This window comes from Mauremys reevesii, linkage group 17 (genome assembly GCF_016161935.1).
Source record: "Mauremys reevesii isolate NIE-2019 linkage group 17, ASM1616193v1, whole genome shotgun sequence".
Taxonomy (NCBI): domain Eukaryota; kingdom Metazoa; phylum Chordata; order Testudines; family Geoemydidae; genus Mauremys; species Mauremys reevesii.
In genome coordinates, this window is record NC_052639.1 from 10,254,456 (window position 1) to 10,277,858 (window position 23,403).

The 23,403-nt window shown below is 51.4% G+C and overlaps 1 protein-coding gene and 3 non-coding genes across 4 annotated transcripts in view; 3 read left to right on the forward strand and 1 right to left on the reverse strand.

The window, feature by feature from the left end:
* The window catches only part of LOC120385078 (zinc finger protein 850-like), a gene marked incomplete at its 5' end in the record, with an annotated part of 387,202 nt that overhangs the window by 16,332 nt on the left and 347,467 nt on the right, over positions 1 to 23,403 (forward strand). The window contains one exon of the mRNA XM_039504205.1: positions 4,578 to 4,582. Within this exon, the coding sequence (XP_039360139.1) occupies positions 4,578 to 4,582 (5 nt within the window). The remainder of the gene's footprint in view (positions 1 to 4,577; positions 4,583 to 23,403) is intronic.
* Positions 3,706 to 3,779, reverse strand: TRNAI-AAU. The gene has a single exon. It is a non-coding gene; the product is annotated as a tRNA-Ile (tRNA).
* On the forward strand, positions 11,201 to 11,273 carry TRNAG-CCC. The gene has a single exon. It is a non-coding gene; the product is annotated as a tRNA-Gly (tRNA).
* On the forward strand, positions 14,396 to 14,468 carry TRNAK-CUU. The gene has a single exon. It is a non-coding gene; the product is annotated as a tRNA-Lys (tRNA).

Genomic DNA, 23,403 nt, shown 5'->3' on the forward strand with positions numbered 1-23,403 from the left:
GGCAGGACAGCAGAATCCGTGGAGCAGCCAGGCATGGTAAGCCAAAGACTTTTGGCTGCTTAAAAGTGAATGTATACCACTGTCCTCTTGCTGCAGGCAATCCTGAAAGCATAAACTCTGCCCCTGTTCCACCCCTTCGCGTCTGTTCCCTGGGAAAGATCCCTGTATGCTGACACTCTGCAACCTCCACCACGTGGCTGTAAAGTGACGCTTCTTGTTATGCAAAGGAACAGTGAAGCACTCCCAATACTAATAGTAAACAACTTACTCTAATTTAATGCAGGAGTCTCTGAGCGAGATCACCCTGAGGAGGTCACAGAAAGAGATAGAGAGCGCATGCTGCATGAAAGCGAGCACAAACCAGGGGCCTATGCTGCCATGCTCGTTGAGGCAATGGTCCCGGAGTACCAGATGAAAGCCTGGCGCGGAAAAGTGTGCTACTTCAGAGCACCCAATAAGGCAGCTCTCCCCAGGAACCTCATGCGTAGGCTTTTCGATTACCTCCAGGAGAGCTTCTCGGAGATATCCCAAGAGGATTTCTGTTCTATCCCCATATATGTTGACCTTCTTTTCAACTAGTAACTATTCCTGCTCCATTAAAAATAAATGTTAACATGTTTAAAGCACTTACAGACTGATCCTTCCCCTGATTCAGGGTCCGGGGTAATGGCTGGGGAGGGTTGGTAGGGGATCTCAGTGAGGGTGATGAAGAGATCCTGGCTGTCTGAAAAATCAGCGTTGTAAGCGCTGTCGACTGCCCCCCTCCTTATCTCCTTCCTCATCTTCCCCGTCTGCGAACATCGCCGAGGAACTGGCCGTCGACACTATCCCATCCTCAGAGTCCACGGACACTGGTGGGGCAGTGGTGGCAGACCCACCAAGAATGGCATGCAGTGCCTCGTAGAAGCGGCATGTCTGGGGCTGGGCTCGGGAGCGTCCGTTTGCTGCTTTGATTTTTTGGTAGCCTTGTCTCAGCTCCTTGACTTTCACGCGGCACTGCATTGCATCCCGGCTGTATCCTCTGTCTGTCATGGCTTTGGAGACCTTCTCGTAGGTCTTTGCATTCCGTTTGTTGGAGCGCAGCTCCGAATGCACAGACTCATCGCCCCACACAGCAATGAGATCCAAGACTTCCCGGTCAGTCCATGCTGGGGCCCCCTTTCTACTCTGAGATTCCCTGGACTCCTCTAATGGAGAGCTCTGCATCGTTGCCAGTGCTGCTGAGCTCACCACGATGTCCACACAGGAAATGAGATTCAAACTGGCCAGACAGGAAAAGGAATTCAAATTTTCCCGGGGCATTTCCTGTGTGGCTGGCCAGAGAATCCAAGCTCGGACTGCTGTCCAGAGCGTCAACAGAGTGGTGCACTGTGGGATAGCTCCCAGAGCTACTAAGGTCGATTTGCATCCACACCTAGCCTAATTCGACATAGCCATGTCGAATTTAGCGCTTCTCCTCGTCGGGAGGAGTACAGAAGTCGAACTAAAGAGCCCTCTATGTCGAATTAAATAGCTTCGTGGTGTGGACGGGTGCACGGTTAATTCGAATTAACGCTGCTAAATTCGAATTAAAGTCCTAGTGTAGACCAGGCCTCAGTTTTTCAGAAATTAGTCAACTTTATGGCCAGAAGAGACCATTAGAGCATCTCATCTGACCCCCTGCATATCAGAGGCCTCCTGTATGACACAATAGCTACTTTTGGGACAAACACATTGAATGATATAAAGAGATGGTGAATCCACCACTTTCCTTGGTAGCTTGTTTCTGTGGTGAAACATCCTCGCTGTTGAATTTTTGTGCCTTAGTTGTAATATGAATTTGTCTCTTTTCACCTTCCAGCCACTGGGTCTTGTTATGCCTTTCTCTGCTCGATTAAAGAGCCCTTTAATACCGAATATTTTCTCTCCATTAAGGCACTTCAACGCTTCAATGAAGTCACCTTCCAATCTTCTTTTGATAAGCTAAGCAGATTGAGCTCTTTCAATAGCTCACTAGAAGGCATTTTTCTCCAGCCCTCAGAACATTTGGTGGCTCTTTGCTACCCCAGCTACAATTTCACAACATCTTTTTCAAATGAGGACACCAAAACTGGAGGCAATATTTCAGTATCAGTCTCACTGATGCCGTGTCACCTCCTGTGACGTTATTGACATAATCTGTAACTGTATAGATCACCGTTGCAACCACTGTTCTATATTTGCAGCCAATATGGTAGAAAGGTTGTCGTGTAAGGGGTCTATGGAGAAGTTATGATTGGCTGCTTATAAGGATGCTATCATTTTTGTAGTTGACGTTATGAATATTGGCTCTATGCTGCCCGTATTTCAAACTTGTTCTTTGCTTCCTGGGAACACCCCAGACAAGTTGGTGTCAGTTCTGTCTAGCCTGCTTGATGGGTCATTAAGGACCATCAGCTATACAATCGACCCATTGAGAGAAGGCAGATACGCCTTGTGCCTCAGCAAAGTCTGCAGGGACCTGCCTATGGACAGAACTTTAAGGTTTTTCTATGTCACATGCTGGATAAAGAAAGCAAAGACCACATGGCAAGAGACTATAAAAGGCTCATGCCTCGTCTCCATCTTGTCTTCAATCCTGCTTCATATCTCGGAGGGACTTTGCTACAAACTGAAGCTCTCTACAAAGGACTGAATGACCCCTCCCAGCTGTGGATGTACTCCAGAGACTTCATTTCAACCTGCAGTTTATTCCATCACTGCTACAAGCCTGAACCAAGAACTTTGACATTACTGAATGTGAAGCAGGGGTGGCTCTAGACATTTCGCCACCTCAAGCAGGGCAGCATGCCACGGGAGGCGCTCTGCCTGTCACCGGTCCCGCGGCTCCGGTGGACCACCCGCAGGCATGCCTGAGGAGGGTCCGCTGCTCCCGCAGCTCCACCGAAGCCGTGTGCAGTTTATATAACAACCTGGTTTATGGCTTTTGCCAGCTCTTTTCCAGACCCAAAGTCCAGAGTATGGTCAAGGGACCAGAGGGCTAGCAAATAGTGATCAGCTAAGAGAAAGCCTTGCTTGCTAAGATAGGCCTGGTCATCAGATTGCGAGGTGTTGGAGCTAAGACTAATTAGTAGAGCCCTACCAAATTCATGTGTTCCCTTAAAGCTGTGTGTCTCCCTGTGGGGAATGTAATCCCCATATGCTTGTCATGCCAGGAATGAACCCTAGGCCCTTTGTCCTGCCAAGACTCTTTTGGGTGTCCCTTGCCAGAAATTCAATGTGTATATTCTTTCTGCCAAGAATGTCATACCCTGTGATGTTCCAGTGAGGACTCTGAGCTCTGCGCTTGTCATGCCAGTGATGCTGAAGCTTTCTTTTGCCAAATTCAAATATATATGTTTGTCCTGTTCAGGACTGAACCCTTAAAAAATCAGTGGGGGTGGGGGGGTGTTGTTTGTACTCTTTTTGTTGTTCCCTCTCTGGATGGAGAGAGAGACCAGGAAGGAAAAACATCTCCTGAAAACATACCTGAAATGAGCATCTAAGATTACAAAAATTGTAAGTAAGGGCAAGGAAATGCATTAGATTATTTTTTGTTTTAGCTTGTGAATTTTCCCTATGATAAGAGGGAGTTTTAGTCCTGTTTTTTGTAACTTTGAAGCTGAGCCTAGAGGGAAATCTGGTTTTAGCCTCTGCCATCTCTAGCAGTCAGCCAGAAGACCAGAAGCCACCCTCTCCCTCCCACAGTGGCCAGCATGGGGCTTGAACCCATGACCTTGGAGTTATTAGCACCACACTCTAACCAGCTGAGCTAGCCGCCCTATGGGAAACACTCCCTTGCCTGACCCTTTTGGAAGGAGTAACCGGCTGGCGCGGGGAACGATGTGGCCTCCGTTATCGAATGGATGGATCAAGACATCACTGGCCAAGGTAGGGGAATTAGCTCAAGTGGTAGAGCGCTTGCTTTGCATGCGAGAGGCAGCGGGATCAATGCCCGCATTCTCCAGTGGCAAGGCAGCCGCGGGACCTTCTCTTGCCCTTCTTTTAGAAGCCATGGACAGTCAGCCGGCTCAGCTCCTCCAGTGGCCTCCATCCCTCTACCCGCTTGGCCTCCCAAAAAGCCAGCCCTTGTGGAGCACAAAGCTCTTCCTCCACGGCCCTTCTCCCCCTTGCGCTGACTGGGAGGCTGGAGACAGCTGGGGGAAGTTAGCTCAAATGGAAGAGCAGGGGAGAAGTAGTCAGACCCATACACACATTCTCCAGCCTGCTGTGCTCTGCTGGGCTGGGCTCTAGTGGGGGACCTGCACCTTTCTTTCTGAGCTCTCACTGGAGCACAATCCCTTTCCTCCTCCCTCCCTGCTAGTCTACGCCAAGCTCATTGGCTGGGAGGGAGAGCCACTCAAATACAGAATTACTCACATCCCAGGGGTCCATGAAGGGAATGAGGAGATGGGCGGGAAGTGGGCGGGGGAAGGGAAAGCCCTCTAACAATGGCTCCTTGCTTCTCTCCCTCCAGGCTCAGGGGTCAAGGATGGGCAGGACTCAGGCTCTGCTTGAGGATCCTGGCACAGGGGCTGGTGGGGGAGAAAGGATGGTAGATTCTCACCTGCGCTCTGGAGAGGAGGTAATAAGTGAAGGGGGCATTTTTGACTCCTGCCCTGCCTCAGTGTCCCCTGGGCTGGAATTCTACATTCCAGAGGAGTAAATAAGGGGTGAAGCCACTTGGTTAATGAAAACCAGTGCTCTAGGCCAGGCTTGAACTCACAACCTCAGCATAGCACCTCTCAGGACTGCCCTATAAGTACTGTGCACTAACCAATTGTGCCACTGGAGCACCTGTTAATGGGGATTCTCCAAAACCCCTAGGTTGATACAGGCAAGGAGTGACCCCAAAACATTCTCAGTGGGGCTGAGAGCAGGTAGCGACAAGTGTTGTACTCGGTGGGGTGGATTCTTCTTAAGGGTTCCAGGCCCCATTTCACCCTTTTGTTCTTCCCTGTGTAATAACAGAGCTGGTTAAGACTTAATGGAGAGTCTTGCTGCAGACTAGCAGATCTGAAATCACTGATAACCAGCTCTAAGCATTAGTCCTGCTTTGGGACAGTGTCTCTCATGCAATGAACTGCCCAGTCTGCGCTAGCTATGCCAGCTTGGGCTTGGGGATGGGGTCGACAAATAAGTCATGTGGGAAAGACAGCTCCCATTTCTCATCGTTATAGGTCAGGTGGGCCAACTAGGGGAAGAAGCCCATGCTCTCTGTTATCCTGTTTGGGAGCTCAAAATCAGGTACTTGCCTCAGATAAAGGTGCTGCTGGCCTCCCAGAAAACAAGCCACCCCTGCCCAAGGAAAGATCCAAAGGCCTGCCAAAGCCTGGGATTGAACCAGGGACCTTTAGATCTTCAGTCAGGCCTGGTCTACACTAGAACTTTAATTCAAATTTATCAGCGTTAATTCGAACTAACCGCTCAACCGTCCACACCAGGAAGCCATTTAATTCGAACTAGAGGGCTCTTTAGTTTGAATTTGGTACTCCACCCCGGCAGGTGGAGTAACGCTAAATTCGCACTTGCTAGCTCGAATTAGGCTTGGTGTGGATGCTAATCGAACTTAGCAGCTCCGGGAGCTATCCCACAGTGCACCACTCTGTTGACGCTCTGGACAGCAGTCCGAGCTTGGATTCTCTGGCCAGCCACACAGGAAATGACCCGCGAAAATTTGAATTCATTTTCCTGTCTGGGCGGTTTGAATCTGACGTTCTGGTTGCACATCGGGGCGAGCTCCGCAGCACCTGCAACGATGCAGAGCTCTCCAGCAGAGGAGTCCGGGCAATCCCAGACTAGAAAGAGGTCCCCAGCATGGACTGACCGGGAAGTCCAGGATCTGATCGCTGTGTGGGGCGAGGAGTCTGTGCTCTCGGAGCTGCGCTCCAACAAGCGGGCGAAGACCTTCGAGAAGGTCTCTAAAGCCATGAAAGACAAAGGATACAGCCGGGATGTGATGCAGTGCCGCGTGAAAGTGAAGGACCTAAGACAAGGGTATCAAAAAGTCAGAGCGGCAAACGGACGCTCCGGAGCCCAGCCCCAGACATGCCGCTTCTACGAGGCACTGCATGCCATTCTAGGTGGGTCTGCCACCACTGCCCCACCAGTGACGGTGGACTCTGAGGACGGAATAGTGTACCGGGACAGTTCCTCCTCCATGTTCGCCGATGGGGAAGATGAGGAAGGGTCTTTGGAGGACGGCGCAGGCGACATCGAACCCACTCCCGCTTTCCCTGACAGCCAGGATCTCTTCATCACCCTCACAGAGATCCCCTACCAACCGTCCCCGCCCATTAACCCGGACTTGGAATCAGGGGAAGGATCAGGCGGTAAGTGCTACAAACAGGGAAACATTTATTTTTTTAAGAAACAGGGATATATATAAAAAATAGAAATACTATATAAAAATTTTTAAATATGAAACTATACAAACAGCAGGTCTACACACATAGGAATGGAGCAATAGTCCTCTGGGGACAGTTCAAAAAAGCTCTCCGAGAGCAGCTGGAAAAGCCTCAGCAGGAGGTTCCTTGGTAGAGGTGCCTTGTTGGGTGCTCCATTGAAGCACACTCTTCCGCGCCAGGCCATCCTCAGGTAAAGGGGGACCATCGCCTCGACGAGCATGGCAGCGTATGGTCCTGGTCTGTGCAGGGCTTCTGTGAGCATCCGCTCTCTCTGAGTCCTCCTGACACGCCTCAGGGTGATGTCGTTGTGGAAGTGCTGCATCTAATTAGTGGAATTAGTGTACTGTTACTATTGTAAATGGTAGACTTTTACTTTGCATAAGAATGACCCTCGCTTAACAGACTTTTACTTTGCATAAGAATGACCCTCGCTTAACAGACTTTTACTTTGCATAAGAATGACCCTCGCTTAACAGCCACGTGTTGGAGGCCACAGAGGAAAAGCATACAGGGATCTTTCCCGTTCACTGGTGGGAGGTGCCGCAAAACGGTCATCTTTTCTGCTTTGCACATTGCCTCCAGCGGAGAGCACAGCTAAGCACTAACTGATAAGCACTCTGTACTGTAAGGCTTACCAGGACTTTGTGCAAGAGGGATGCAGCTGTCTCTCCTCGCTTGTGCGCTATCCAGTGCAATGGCGCCGCCAATGAGAGCGTATTCCGAAATCTCGGACTAGTTCTGAGATCTCCTGAGACTTGGTTCCCTCTTTGGTCTTCTTAACTGAAACTGACTAGACTGTGTTTACTGTTGGCAAACATGTATTTGTTCAAGGAAATCACCTACTTTTTCGCATCACACAGCTTCGGCTCCTTCCCGGACTGCCCCGGCATCCCCCTCGCAGAGGCTGGCTCAGATTAGACGCCGAAAGAAAAAGACTAGGGACGACATGTTCCAGGAACTGATGGCCAGCTCCAGAGCGGAGGCGGCAGAGCAGAGACAGTCGAGGGAGAGCCTGTGTCAGCAGCATCGCACACACCTGGAACGGGAGGATAGGTGGCGGCAGGAAGACCAGCAGGCGACTCAAACGCTGCTTGGTCTAATGAGGGAGCAAACGGACACGCTCCGGCGCCTTGTAGATGTTCTGCAAGACTGCAGGCAGGAGGAGAGAGCCCCCCTGCAGTGCATCTGCAACCACCCTCCAACGCCAAGAAGTCCTGTCCCCCCCTCACCCAAAGTTACAAGAAGGAGGGGCGGTAGGGGCCGTGAGAACTGTCCCTGCACCGCAGCACACCGATAATGTTCGAGACAACTCTTGCGCTGTAAATTTGTACAAGCTCTTTCCTTACAGCATCAACCAGTCCCAACTCCAAGTTCAAACCCCCCACTGTGTACTACATTATTAAAAGCGGTTTGGTGTTACTGACTGTTTCCGTCACGTTTCTGGTGTCAGAAGACTTTCTGTTGTTCTGTGTGTGGGAATTGTAATTTCAGTGCATAGCCCACAGTGCCATGCTACAGACTTGGCTGCAGGGTCAACTGCAGGGCACACACAGACTGCAGTCACTAGGCACCAGGGACAGTCTGTGTGGTGTATGCTGCCCCGGGTCTTTCCTTGATGTGTATGCTTGTGCAGGGTCCTGGTGCCTGCCATCCCCGAATGTAAAGGCAGGCTTCCCTTCACATGCACTTGGACCGTAGTCACGATCCTCCCGGTGCCCTGAGCCCCAAAGAGACCTCATCCAGGGCAGATACTCACCCTTTCCCCACACCCCTCACCCCTTCCAACGCCCAAACCCACAGCCGTCATGTTAACCCCTATCCAAAGACGGCACCCCTCGCCCCTTCCTGCAAACCCACCCATCAGTGCACACCTTACCCAGCACAGAATGCTTCCATGTTTCAACCAAGAAACAGAAATGCAAAGTCAATGAAAGATTTATTATTAATTACTAAAACATGTCCTTAGTTTTAAAACGTCCTTCAGAAGTGGGGGAAACTTGGTTTATGATCAGGCTCTCTTAAAATCAAGTGGACAGTCACAGGTTACCCTGCTCTGCGAGGAAACTCGCTTTCAAAGCCTCCCTGATGCATATCGCTTCCCGCTGGGATATTCTCTCAGCACGGGTGTCTGGCTGATCGTAAACAGCAGCCAGGCGATTTGCCTCAACCTCCCAAGCGGCCAAAAAGGTCTCGCCCTTGCTCTCACAGAGATTGTGGAGCACACAGCAAGCAGCAATAACTACGGGGATATTCTTTTCGCTGATGTCCGAGCGAGTCAGTAAGGTCCGCCATCTCCCCTTGAGACGTCCGAAAGCACACTCCACCACCATTCTGCACTTGCTCAGCCGGTAGTTGAAGAGTTCCTTTTCACTGTCCAAGGTGCCTGTATAGGGCTTCATGAGCCAGGGCATTAGCGGGTAGGCCGGGTCCCCGAGGATCACTGTAGGCATCTGCATATCCCCAACCGTTATTTTGTGGTCCGGGAAGAAAGTGCCTGCCTGGAGGCATCTAAACAGACCAGAGTTCCTGAACACACGCGCGTCATGAACCTTGCCCGCCCACCCGACGTTGATGTTGGTAAAACGTCCCCTATGGTCCACCACAGCTTGCAGCACCATTGAAAAGTAGCCCTTTCGGTTAATGTACTCGCTGGCCTGGTGGGCTGGTGCCAGGATAGGGATGTGAGTCCCATCTATAGCCCCACCGCAGTTTGGGAATCCCATCACGGCGAAGCCATCTATGATGACCTGGACATTTCCGAGAGTCACTACCTTTGAGAGCAGTTGCTCAACGATTCCGTGGGCTACTTGAATGACAGCAATCCCCACGGTAGATTTGCCCACGCCAAAGTGGTTCGCTACTGACCGGTAGCTGTCTGGCGTGGCAAGTTTCCAGAGGGCTATGGCCACTCGCTTCTGCACACTCAGGGCTGCTCGCATCCATGTGTCCTGGCGCTTCAGGGCAGGGGCCAGCAAGTCACACAGTTCAAGGAAAGTGCCCTTACGCATCCTGAAGTTTCGCAGCCACTCTGTGTCATCCCAGACCTGCAGCACTATGCGGTCCCACCAGTCTGTGCTTGTTTCCCGGGCTCAGAATCACCGTTCCACACCATGAACGTGACCCATTGCCACCATGATCTCCACTGCCCGGCGTACCCTGGTTTCTGAGAGGTCTGTGCCACTCTCCTCACCGCGCTGCGGAGCCTCCTCGCCGGTTTCTCAGCAGCTGACTGTGGAAGAGGTGGACGATAAGGTGCGAGGAGTTGACAACGGCCATAAGTGCAGCGATGATCGCAGCGGGCTCCATGCTCGCAGTGCTGTGGCATCCGCGCTGTAACCGACCAGACAAGGCGCGAACAGATTTCCGCGGCGCTTTCAAGGAAAACAGGGAGGCATGATTGATGGTTCAATGGCGACAGTTACCCAAAACCACCCTCGACACATTTTCCCCAGCATGCATTGGGGAAATCCCTAATTCAATGGGCAGCGGGAGTGCGGGAACTGTGGGATAGCTTCCCACAGTGCACCGCTTCCAAAGTCGAAGCTGGCCCGTGAATGTGGACTCAAGTTCGAATTTGTGGATTTAGTATGGATACACAAATTCGACTTATTAAGGTCGAATCCACAAATTCGACTTAAGTAGATTCGAAATAGTCCTGTAGTGTAGACAAGCCCTAACACTCTCCCAACTGAGCTACTTTGGCAGCTGTAAAGCAGTGTTTTGGCCTATTGCTTCTCTGTCCGTGATGTTTTTTGCAGAAGTTGCACACAAAAAGGACGTCATTGGGAGTGGCCCATGAAGACAAGACTCGCTTTTGCCTGCCTTGCTCAGCTTGACTTGCTGCCTCACCCCGTTCCTGCCCTAGTGCCCGGGTTGACCTGGTGGTGGAAGGGGACTGGGGGACAGTGGCGTGGGGAGAGTCTGGCCACCACTTGCCACCCCACCCCCCCGTTGTCCTGGCTTCCCCCACTGGACGTCATTTCTGGAGGGAAGTGGGGCTTCTGCCTCCCCTCCCCAATTTTCACACCGCAGAGGAGTGCGAACAGGAAAACGAACGGCTGCTCCACACCCCCACCGGAGGAACCCGGTGCCCTTAGCTGCTTCCCTGCTCCCCCCAGCTGTGCTACTGAGTGGAAGCGTCCTGTGCCCATCACACAGAGGTCGATTAATCAAAACCCTCTTCTGCCAGCACCGGGCCCCTGCTTCTTACACTGGGCCTGCAAGCGAGGGGCGGCGGGCACAGCACCAAGAGTCTAACCTGTGAGGCAGGAGGCGGCTGACGCCCGCAGCCTGCTGGGGACCTCCCAGAAGTTATTAAAGGACAGAGACTCCTCAGTGCCCTTAGTAACAAGGGTTTGGGGGTCACCGAGGCCAGTAAGGGGGTCACTATGTCGGCCCTATAACCCTGGGTGTCAGGTCACTGTGCAGCTTTGATCTAGAGCTCGGATCCCAACAACCAACCAGCAGCCCACAGCCTCCCCTGGGTCTGCTCCACCAGTTCCTCCTTACAGGCCGACCTTACCCCCTTCCAGCCCCGGATTCACTCCTAATCATCCTACTGCCACTCAGAGCCACAGCCGTGGAGGTGCTGAAGGAGGAGGGTGACTCTAGGGTGGGGTTCTTCTCTAACAATGGCTGGCAGAAAGGTGGTGCTCAGCTCTGTCAGCCACCTGCCCAGGTGCCTCGCTGCCAGGGATGCAGACGTTTCTGTAAGGCCATTAAATGGGGTATTTGGCGTCTGAGTGAATATGAGGAATGTGCAATCCTGAGAGGGAATTTCCACCCTTCTCTTCAGGGCCCCAGTGGCCTAATGGATAAGGCATTGGCTTCCCAAGCCAGAGATTGTGGCTTCAAGTCCCATCTGGGGTGGAAAAACTCCTTCCTTCCTGTATATTGCAACGAAGCCTTGGTGTTATTTTCCCCAGGGAAGCTGGGAGACGTTTGAACCCAAAGTACTGGATCTTGGGAGCAATCCCCCAGAAACAGCATCTTCCACTTGACAAATCCTTTCTAGACCCATCAGTAGCAAACACTTAATACTAGTGTTTGTCTGAGAATAGAAGGAAGGGGAGTGTTTACTCCGACACCTCAGTGAGTGAAACAGACAGAAAGAGCAAGGCTGTCCTGAAAGAGAATGGATCTGTCTGGAGACAAAGCAGAACCTGAGAATGAGCAACAGTGTGAAAAGAAGAACTTCAAATGTGTGTTAGGTGTTAGTTAGGTTGGTCTGACAAATTTCAAGAAAATACCAATGCTCGTACAATGATGCGGACACTGGCTGCTACTGACCTTTTACTGAGAATTCATTGAGAAATATTTTCCTTAACTATGTTATGGAATATTAGGTGGGCTATGAAGGCACCATTCCTCCTGCTTTCGCCCTTCGAGACAACACGGCTACATGGCATGCGGCCAGTGCTCACCTTCCAGTCAACTGTTAGAGAAGACAACACAGATAGAGATGGCAGCAGGGCAGACTGGAGCTCCGCGGAGATGGTGGGACCAGGTCTCATCAATGGGGAGGTGGCCACCCCAGCATGCACAAGGCTGTGCCAGTAAGTGCGGCGTGTGCTCCACGGTGCCCTTACTCCCTGCATGTGGTGGTGGAGGGCAGTTACTGAGTTGGGTTGGTTTGGGAAATTTAGGGCTTGGCTACACTTGCAGATGTAGAGCACTGGGAGTGAAACCACAGCAGGGAAACCGCTGCCGTGTGTTCACACTGACAGCTGCAAGCGCACTGGAGTGGCCACATTAGCAGCTCTGGCAATGCCACAGAGAGCAGTGCAGTGTGTTAGCTATCCCAGTGTGCAAGTGGCTGCAACGTGCTTTTCAAATGGGGGACGGGGGTGGAGTGTGACAGGGAGTGTGTTGTGTGAACGTGGGGGGAGCAACAGTGTGTTTGGGGGGCTGAGAGTGTGTCAGCATGCTGTCTTGTGTGTTCAGAGAGCAGCAGACCCCCACCTCCCCTCATACACACTCACAACAGCAGCAGCATTCCACACTAATGGTTGCTTTGTCCCAGAGCAGATAAGCAGCCGGCTGTCAGAAATGGAGCTTTGAAAGGGGATATCTGCATGCCTGCAGCCGATTTCAAAACAATGACCAGAGTGGGCACTTGACTTCAGGGGATTATGGGACATTTCCTGAGGCCAAACACAGTGCAGTGACGCAACACGTCATCCACACTGATGCCCGGGTATTTCAGCAGGGCTCAGCGAGCTTTATGCTTCTCATGGAGGTGGATTACCAGGAGCGCTCCAGCTGCACAGCCCAGGTGCTCCATGTGCCTTGTGAGTGTGGACACCTCAGGAGTTAGGGCACCCGGGGCTGCTTTAATGGGCTCTAACTTGCAAGTGTAGCCAAGCCCTTAGACTATGTCACTTGTGTGACTTACTTGTGCTATTGTAATAAATACAATAGACGTGCAATGGTCAGAAATTGCACCAGCAGAGAAGTATATTGAAGGGAAACCCTAAGGAAATTAAGAGTTTAAATTATCCTCCACATGTCCCGTGTCCCACTAAAATGAATCCAACCCACAGGTCACATGGGCAGAAGTATCGGTGTCAGGATGCTACATTGTTAGCACAGTAAATGAAGCTGCAAAATAAATGATGTTTAAATGACCTCACTCTATTTTTACAATCCGGTATTAAGAGGTAATAGATACAGATGGACACCAGGCAGGGTCGCTTGGAGGACGAAGCCTTTATGCTTCCATCTCCTACCACTGTCAAGTTTTAGCCAATTAGGACAAGTCAGCAAATAAGAAAAACCTCAGGTCTCAGTAACTGCTGCAGGTAGCAAAGTCCTATAGGGAGCAGTTTCTGGCACTACACCTGCGCAGCTCTGCTCCCCGGCTCTTCTCGGGCTCCTGCTCTCTCCTTAGCTCTGCCCCACTCTGGCCCAGGCAGTTCCAGCTCCCACGGAGGATGGGACCCCCCTGCCTGGTGACTCACTCATTACACTGCCTGGCCTGTCAGTGTGGCTAACTTGGAGCTTTGGCCTCTCCCCATTGCCCAGGGGACTGTCAGTCTCAGGGTCCTGATTTCCCATTGGCCCTTTCCCCTTCTACTGGGACTGGGAACTAGCCAACCAAAACCCCCACTAAGCTTTAGTAAGGGGCCAACAGTCCCTTACATGAGCCGGCCCCATGAGGGTCACTGATGGCCAGAGAAGGCAGCATGAGCTGGTCAGTGAGCATGAGCTGGTCAGCATGAGCTGGTCAGTGGGACCTTGTGGTAAAGCCCACAAGCTCATACTGCTCCACTTCCCTGTCTCCAGCTCTGCAAGAACCATTTTTTCTCCTCCTGCTGGATGGGTCAGGGCTCTAGAACTGGCACCTGAGGGTTGGGATTCTCACGGCTTCACCTGGTGCCCACAAGTCTGGCACTTGCCACTGTGCTTGAAGGAAGCAGGGCTGGGCAGGTGGGAGCCCAGCACCTCTCCTCCTCTGGGCACCTAGAGCAGAGGCGGCTGGTGCTGACAGCTCCAAGGGAAGGCTTAAAAGCCACAGAGGCCAGGGCAAGAGGAGGAGAGGACCATGCCTATGTGTGGCCAGCAGACAGCCACAGGGCCAGCCTGCTCCCTGCTGTGCTGAACCCCACTGAAGGCCACCCACAGACCGGCATGCAGGGTGGCTGCTGATGTTTCTCAGGTCATCTACTGAGGGGGCTGAGACACTCTAGGCACAAGAAATTAAGTTCCCAGCGACAAGTGAGACTTAACTGTATGGAGCCAGGTGCAGGGCTTTGGCAGGGAGGCTCGGTCATGGGGGATTGAGGTGCAGTGGATGGACCGGCTGTCTAGGCACAGAGATTTAGTCTCCCTGAGGAGGAGGAGGTGGAATCCTGCTGACAGGCAGTGGCTGTGCAGAAAAAGAGGAGGGGTTCCTGGGACTTTTTTTGCCTCTCTTTTGCCTGCCTGCTCACTCTTGCCTGCACACTGGGATAATCACTGTTGTGGTGAATGGTGAAGATGTTTCCTAACAAGCCCAGGTAGCTCAGTTGGTAGAGCATCAGGCTCTTAATCTGAGGGTCCAGGGTTCAAGCCCCTGTCTGGGTGCTCAGCTTTTTAAGTTGCCTTGTGTGCCAGGAGCCAAACCCTGTTCACAGCCACACAGGGATTCCCAGAAGCTGTGGCCATTTCCTGGAAAGGTTCCTTTCCTTAGCAAGCAGGAGAGAGGCCACATCCCCAGGAGCAGGCCTAGAACACGCAGTCTCTGGCTGCCAGGAAGTGCTGTGGGGCCAGGTGCTGAGAAAGCCCAGAGGGGGAGCAGCAGAGATGGGGGGAAGGGAGAGAGAGAAGCAATGAAGACAGAGCACAAGTGTACAGGGGGCATCTGGTCTGGCTATTGTGGGGAACTTCCCTGGTTTATACACGACCCTGGTGGAATTGGCTGTAGAAAGGATCTGAGTCCCCACCCCCTTACCCAGAGGCTGCCTGACCTCGAGGACTGTTAGGATACAGAGATTCAGGCCTGTCTGCAGAGGTCTGTACTTTAAGAATTTAGGTGTATTTTTATCACTTAGCTAGTTATAAAGATATAAAAGAGAGAATAAAAAATCACTGTCTGTCTGTGTAATGGCCTTCTCTTACTGTGACAGTCTGAGGCCTGGTTCTTCGGCTAAGCAGCAAAGGCAGCCATAAGGTGGGAAGTGTATGGTCACATCCTCACATTCCCAACTAGTCACATTGAAATAAGGTGCTATTGGGCTGTTAGGAATACAATCCTGTCCTGATATTCCATCACCTCCAGAGAAAGGGAAACTTAGTTTGGTAGCATCCTGTCTGGCAAGAACTCACTTATCAATAGACACAGCTGGAAAACCCTGTCTATTGTGACTCAGCAAGGTCACAAGGCATATCTGTAGTTGTGAAATCCTCCCTTCTGTATTGTTTTGTATGTTTATTTGCATGGTCTCTGTCTGGGTCTGTGATTGTTTCTGTCTGCTGTATAATTAATTTTGTTGGGTGTGACCAGTGAAGGAGGTGGAATATAACCATGTTACAGTATATTAGGACTGGTTAGTCTAGAGAAGGAGTGAGGGTACCAGGCAGTGTGGTGGTCGGGCCGTGGTGAGTGCCCCTGAAGCGCGGGCCGCCCCCCTTCTCTCTCCCCCCGCTCCCTCCCCTTCCCCCCCTCTAGTCCGGGTGCGCACTCTGGAGCACAGGGTGTCCACTGGCTCTGGCCACCATGGTGGGTTTTTTTTTTTTTTTGTCCCTGCTTTGCCGGCCGCGTTGTTCTTCCCATCCCCTGCTTTGCTGCTCCAGCCCCACCATTTTGTGTTGTCCCCGCCACTTTGCCACTCCAGCCGCACCGTATCCCCCCACCCCCGCTTTGCCGCTCCACCCGTGCCGTTTTTCCCCCCCTGTTTTGTTGCTCCGGTGGCCCCACCCCATTTTTTTTTGCTTGGGGTGGCAAAAAAGCCAGAGCCGGCCCTGCCCACACCTGACTCCCTGCCATCTTTACAGGGGCCTGACAAGCTTTACTTGTGTTTGGATTCTGCAAAGCAGAGCAGCAGGTGAGGTTTTCCTTGCAAGCTGTGTGTGAGTCAATCTTTGGCCAGGTCTGCACTACAAAGTTGTTTCAGCAGAATTATATTGCTCAGGTGTGTGAAAAACACACTAAGCTCCCTCAGTCAGCAGCTTGTGGCTGGTGCACACACTGCAATGCCACGTCTGGTGACAAAACTGCCCTGTTTTGCTGACAAAATAAAAGGACTTTGATGAGAGGTCTAGAGCTTTTTGCAGCAAACTTAAAGTGACAGAGTAGACGCTGCTGTTCATTATATCACCATAATTGGCCTCCTCCAGTATCCCACAATGCCCGCCGTGAACTCGCCTGCCCTGCATTCCTGCTACAGAGCCATGGGCCCCTCCCCTTTCATCGCTCTGGGAAGTTCTCACAGTTGAGCCTGCTGCTCTGCTCCGGCAGCCAGGAGCAAATCACTGCCATGGATGCTGCTCTCTCCCGCCCTGCGAACACAGAGCAGGCGGCGGGAGCTTCCTTACATTGTGGGGGGGGGCACCGGCATCCGAACTGTGACACCCCCAGGACACCCCTTCCCTCGAGGAGGCTCTTACCTTCTAAACAGGGACGGCTGTTTTCTAGTAAAATCACTAAAAGGGAAGGAGAAAACTCGAAAGAGGTTCCTCCTGGCGCTCACGTCCGTGAACCCGAATACTCTCTCAGTCCTCAAAGAGAGACCTGGAGAAGGAGACTTGCTGAAGCAAAGCCACAGGGGTCTCTGAGGTTTCCCTGGCCCCTCGCCCCTGTCCTGCCTGGCTCATGTCAGCATCTCTCTGTGAGGTCACCACCTCCCCACCACCTTTGACCAATAGTCTGAGGTCCTGCAAAAGGCGTTTGTGATGTCACTGCCACACCCCTCCCTTGCTGTGCTAATGTCCTGCCCCTGGCCAGGCACTTTGGAGGTTTGAGCTACTTCCTGTGGATCACCCCACTCAAGGAGCGTTCGTTCTAGGAAGCAAGCCAGCTAGACAGGAAAACATCAGATGCTGCTCCCAATGCTACACTCACTTTTTCAGAAATTAGTTGACTTTATGGCCAGAAGAGACCATTAGAGCATCTAATCTGACCCCCTGCATATCACAGGCTTCCTGTATGACACAAGAGCTACTTTTGGGAGCAAACACATTCCAGAAAGGCATCTAGCCTTCATTAAATGACATCAAGAGATGCAGAATCCACCACTTTCCTTGGTAGCTTGTTCCTGTGGTGAATCATCCTCGCTGTTGAATATTTGTGCCTTAGTTGTAATATGAATTTGTCTCTTTTCACCTTCCAGCCATTGGGTCTTGTTATGCCTTTCTCTGCGAGATTAAAGAGCCCTTTCATACCCAATCTTTTCTCTTCATTAAGGCACTTCAACACTTCAATGAAGTCACTTTTCATTCATGAAGGACCCCCCGCCGCCGAATTGCCGCCGAAGACCCAGAGTGGAAGAATCTCCGGAGGCCCGGACCCCACGAGAGTTTTCCAGAGCTCCCGGAGTTAGTGAAGGACCCCGCTCCAGGAGCCCCAAAAAATTCTTGTGGGGGCCCCTGCGAGGACCAGGGCAAATTGCCCCACTTACTCCACCATCTGGGCGGCCCTGATGGGACCTGGAGCTACTGTTATTTCAGGACTCCTGTGAGACCCTCAGCTGGTTGGTTTGCACTCTGCTCTTGGGACTCTCTCTCCTCCTCCCTCTCTGCTGCTCTCCTCCCCTAGACATTGAACCCAGCCCTTGCTGCTGCCAACACCAACTGGCAGAAGGGCCTCTAAGTCCCCTGCCTGAGGGGAGGCCAATGCATGTGGTCGGCCATAAGCAATATGATATTTTCTGTCTTATTCTCTATCCCTTTCTTAATGATTCCCAAGATTCTCTTTGCTTTTTTGCCCGTCGTTGCACACTGAGTGGATGTTTTCAGAGAACTATCCGCAGTGACTCCAAAATCCCTCACTTGAGTGGCAACAACTATTTTTGGCCTCATCATTTTATATGTATAGTTGGGATTATGTTTTCCAATGTGCATCACTTTGCATTTATCAACAAATCTGTCATTTTGTTGCCCTTTCACCCAGTTTTGTGAGCTCTTTTTGTAACTCTTTGCAGGCTGCTTTGGACTTAACTTTCCTGAGTAGTTTTGGATCATCTGCAAATTTAGCCACCTCGCTGTTTACCCCTTTTTCCAGATCATTTATGAATATGTTGAATAGCACTTGTCCCAGACCCCCTGGGGGGCACCACTTTTGACCTCTCTGCATTTTGAAAACTGACCATTTATTCCTACCTTGTAACCAGTTATTTACCCATGAGAGGACCTTCCCTCTCATCCCATGAGAGTGTAATAGAGCAGAATAGGGCTTCCTTGGGAGGGGGAGTGAATTGAGAATATATCAGGGGGTTGTGCACATTTACTGCCCTGGTGAAAAAGTGTGTCTGATACTCAGTCTTTGCTGCTCCTGCCGGCTGTGACTGCTGAGGACATTTTCCTTCTCTACTCCAGGGTCTCTCTTCTGCCAGATTCTCAGCAAGTCAGGCCCCCTGCAGACTATGGCAGAGCAGTTTGGTAATAGGCTGCAGGACTCACCACGTAAGAATGTAGCTGCTGTAGCACCTTGACTGTCCATGGGCCAAATCCTGCAGCCCTGGATAACCTCCCACTGATGGCAATGGGAATTGAGCCTTTGTAACTAGCTGCTGGTACCTGAGGTCTCAGTTACGGATTAAACTGGTGGCAAACACAGCTTCAGCCAAAGAAGTGAAGGTTGTAAGTGAAAGAGCAAAGCTGGCCATCCGGGGAGCTGCTGCAGTCCCGTAACCACAGCTGGAAGGGAGAAGAGGAAAAACTCCCTAAAGTGCTGGGAGCAGCCCCGAGAAAAGGAAGTTTGTCAGTGAGATCAGTAGCAATAACTATGAAATGACGGAGTGCTTTCTCCTGTGTGCTGACATGGCTGAATTGTGTTACTTTACTGTGAGAATAAGCTTTAAAATATCCTGCTCTAATTTCAGGATGGGTCTGTAACCATAATCAGTCTCTGTGGGAAGTGGCCTCTAGATAGTGATCTTTGGGCAGAGCTGGCTGAAGAGCCTTCCTACTCACCAGGAGATCCTGGCTTGGCCTGACAGTTCTTCCTTGCTGAACCTAGTTTGTCTGTCAGGCGCCTTTCTTTTATTTCTTCTAATGAAAAGAAAAGACCTCACTGCACAATCCTTGTAAGTGCTTGTTCAAGACACAGAGACCCTTCCTTGCTAAGTCTTGGAAAGTGTTAAGTGGTAAATCTGGAGCTGATGGAAAGGTTACCATGACTCAGAGTTGAGCTGAAGCTGCTGTGACTGAAACACAGAGCACTAATCAGTATCTGATCACAGCAGCTGCTGGGAGAAGCACATGTTAGAAGCCCTCTGTCAGCTCAGCTGTGGCTTTCTGTGCACTGAGCCAGCCTGCTCAAGGTCTGCAAGTCTTGAGGAAATGGGGAACATTTTTACTTTGGAATTTGAAGGTGTAGTCTTGGACCATCAAGTGGAGTGGTTGCAAATGGCTTGCTGGGGAAGGCACCATGGCTTAGTAGGCTAAAGCTCCTGTCTAGTAAACAGGAGATCCTGGGTTCAACTTCTAGTAGTGCCTTGTTCTATAGCTTTTGTCTCCTCTGCTCACATTTTCCTGTCTTCCTAGGAAACAGAAGAGACCTCCCTTGACAATCCAAGTAATTGCTTGTGAAGGAAAAGGCTTCTTTCCAACAGAGCATTGGAGAGAATCAAATCCTCAGTCTGGTGTTGATGAAAAGGCTATTGGCATTGGCAGGAGGTTGCTTCCGCTGCAATTTGCTGTGACAGGAGACCCTGTGTTGGGCACCCATGCAATTCACTGGGGATATCTGTGCACAGAGCCCCTTCTAGAGGGTTCTCTGCAGGGCTTGCAGGAAATGGAGAATGACTGTCCTTTCACTTTTCATGTTATTGTTATTGAAAAATAGAGCAGTTCGGGGAGAAGTCCCAGAGCGTGGCACCATGGCAGAGCTTGCCAAGAGAGCTGCTGGATAAAGAGCAGATTCAGGATCCAGCATCCAGTGCTGCCTTGCTGAACGTGCCTCCTCTTGTCCCCTTTTGGTCAATCTTTTTTGTTAATGGAGAAGCTCGACTCTGGCTAGCCATACAAATGCTTGCAAAAGAAACGGGTCTTTTTGCTGACAACTGTCAAAAGGAGGCTTTGGATAAACATGGAAACAAGGTCAAGGTCACTGTAACTCATCTTGCATGTGCAGCTGTTGAAGCTACAAGGCAGAGCACTAAGCACAGTATTACCACGGCTGGTCACAGCAGGGTCTCTGTGTGGTGGGATCCAGAGTACAATCCCAAACTGTGGAACTGCTCTGTCCTCTTATCTTTCCAGCCTGGGCTGTGTCTTACAATGCTGCACTAGTGATGTGGAAGCAGGAAAGCTTCAATAAGGATTTGAAGGGGATTTTAATGCATGTTAGTCAGTTAGCAAGAGTCAGGCCATACTGTAACCCTAATGACGTGAGACTTGTAGGAGCAAGGATAGTGCGAGGCGACAGGACAAGAACTGTGTACAAAGTTATTACGACCTTGCAATCACTAACCAAAATGCAGGCTTGCTTTTTCTTAGGACTGAGACAAATAAGATAAGCCTTTCTGCTATGTATAAACAAAATGTAGTTGTTGCTTTTTACTGTCTGTATTATTGCTAGAAATTGTCTGTAACAAAGGTATAAAGGCTTGATGTAATTGTTTACCAGTTGAGAGACCTGTCCAGGACTGGGGCGACCCTGTGTCCTATGGCACTCTCTCCCTCCATTGTAATTACCTGAGAAATAATAAAGTATTTGATTTTGCTGCACCCAAACAAAAAGCGAGAACTGAGTTTTTCTTCAACAGTGACAAGCAGCAAAACCCCCTCCATGTGCTGTGATCACTCAGCCAACAACATGCAGCAATGCACCCAACTAAGTTGCATGAATGCTCTATAAGCCACTCCTCAATTATACATAGAGAGACACCAGCATATCTCCCAGCCCTCAGCCTTGCACCTCAGAAATGTACCGTCATACACTGCTCAAAACCTCTTGAAAAGTGCAAGCTCATTAATTAATTCACCACTTCCTCAAAAAGAAAGTGAACATGCACCAGCCTTTTTAATCTGAGCAGCTTTCCCAAGCATTTGGACAATTTCACAAGTAAGTTTAAAACATTAAAATAAGTTTATTAACTACAGAAAGATAGATTGTAAGTGATTATAAGTGTTAGGCAGAGAGGTCAAAGCTGGTTACGTAAATGAAAATAGAATCTTAGTGTGACATTCTAGACCTTTGCGGGAGTGGCTGTAACCCCCATATTCCTCATTTTCATATAATTGTGATCTTACATATAGAGCATGATTTGTAAGGTATCAGGGGAAAGGATATGATCTGCTGAAAGTCATTTATCTACCCATAGATGTATACCATTCATGCATATGAAGTTATGAGAATTGTGTAGTACGGTTGTCACTATGCTGTAAGCAGTGATGAGCTGCCAAAATATTAACAACCGGTTCCCTCCTTCTCACCTCACGAGGGGTCATTGCCCCCGGGAGGTCATGCCCCATCCAACCCCCATGTTTTTGACACCCCAGGACCCCTGACCCATCCCCCCATCTCCCTGTCCCCTGACTGCCCTTTGCAGCCCCATCCAACCCCTCCTCTCATTCTTGATGGCCCCCCGGGACCCCTGCCCCATCCAACCACCCCTTCTCTCTGTCCCTGAGTGCCCCCACCACCTCATCCAACCCCTGCTCCTTCCTGATTGCCCCCCGGGATCCTTGCCCCCATTCAATCCCCCTGTTCCCTGCCCTCTGACCGCCCTGACCCCTATCCACCCCTCCACAACCAACCAAATACCCCTCCCTGCTCCCTGCCCCCTTACCACATTGCCTGGGGCCGGGACCGGGTCCACTCTGCCGGGACCTCAACCGGCCCTGCGGGCCCGACTCCCGGGCCGGGCGGCACGGGGCCAGAGCCGCTCCGCCGGCACCGGGGCCAGAGCCGCGGGCCCGACTCCCGGGCCAGGCCCGAGCTGGGGTGCTTGGCTGGGACCAGGCTGGGGCACTCGGCCAGGGCCAGAGGAGCCATTCCGCCCCACGCCCAGCTTACCTGCCTGCTGCTTTTCTGGCTTCCCATGTACATTTGATTCGCGGGAAGCAGGGGAGAAGGAGGGTGGAGCACTCAGGGAGAGGGGAGGTGAGCTGGGGCCGGGCGAACAGCTGCCTGAGCCTTTGTTAAATTTAAAAACTTTTTAGAACCGGTTGTCCTGGAACCACCGGTTCTAAAAAGGTTTCTAAATTTAACAACTGAATTCTTGTGAATGGGTGTGAACTGGCTGGAGCTCACCACTGGCTGTAAGTTGGGAATCAGCCATCACCTGCATGAAGCCACACATAGGAATTGCTCAACCTTGCTTGGAAAGACACATGGTGCTGGGCCCCCCATCCAACTGAAGTCTTCAGTGTCACAGTGACCCAAGGTGTGTTCACAGAATGGGGATGGGGTATGTGTTGGTGGGTGGAAGGATGGATGAATTGATTTCTGCATGTGTTTGTGTGGTTTTCTGCAAGGGTTTTGTGTGTGTGTGGGGGTGTTATTACAGCTCTGGGGTTGTGTTTGTGGTTGTGGTCAGAACCAGTCTCAGCCCAGGTCAGACTCTGGGAGCCCAACCCCTCTGTCGCCATGGCCATGTCTATTGGTCTCCTGGAAAGGTCCATTCTCATGGGTAGCTGTCCAGTGGCAGTGAGTTCCACAGGCCTTGGCACACACTATGTAGGGCAGGAGGTCCTTGTGTTGGGAGCAGTGGGAGTGAACTGTGTGCGGTTGTGTCTCTGAGCACAATTGTGAATATTCTGGTGTGTGTGATTGTGAGTGTGGCTGGGGGTGTGATTGTTTCTCTCTTTGGGGGCTGGGCTAGCATGCCACTCTGGGTGTGTTGTGTGAGTGTTCTTGGGACTGAGAGTCCTTTGTGCGTCAATGTGTGTGTGTGTCACTTGCTGCAGGATACAATATCCTGCAAAGCCACTACACAGACACACACACACACACACACACACACACACAGTGGGACTCAGCCCCACCAGCAAGGGGCAGCTGGGACACACACGTCTCTCCTGGGCCAGCTTGGACAATTTCCCATCACGACCTGGCACAGTGCTGGTGCCCCCACACGGGGGTGGGCAGTGACCGCGCGGGGGGCGGATGTGCTGGATTCAGAAGGAAGCACTTTGGGAAAATCAGTCAAGGCCCTTAGCAGAGCTGGGACACAGACCCAGTGACCCCTGCACCACCCTGGGAGGAGTGGGGTCTAGTGGTCAGAGCAGGGAGGGCTGGGCACCAGGACCCTGGGTTCTATCCTGGTCCAGGGAGTGGAGGGTGTAGAGCAGGGGACTGGGAGCCAGGACTCCTGGGTTCCATAGGGAGACTGTTTTTCCTGGGCTCCCCTCCTAG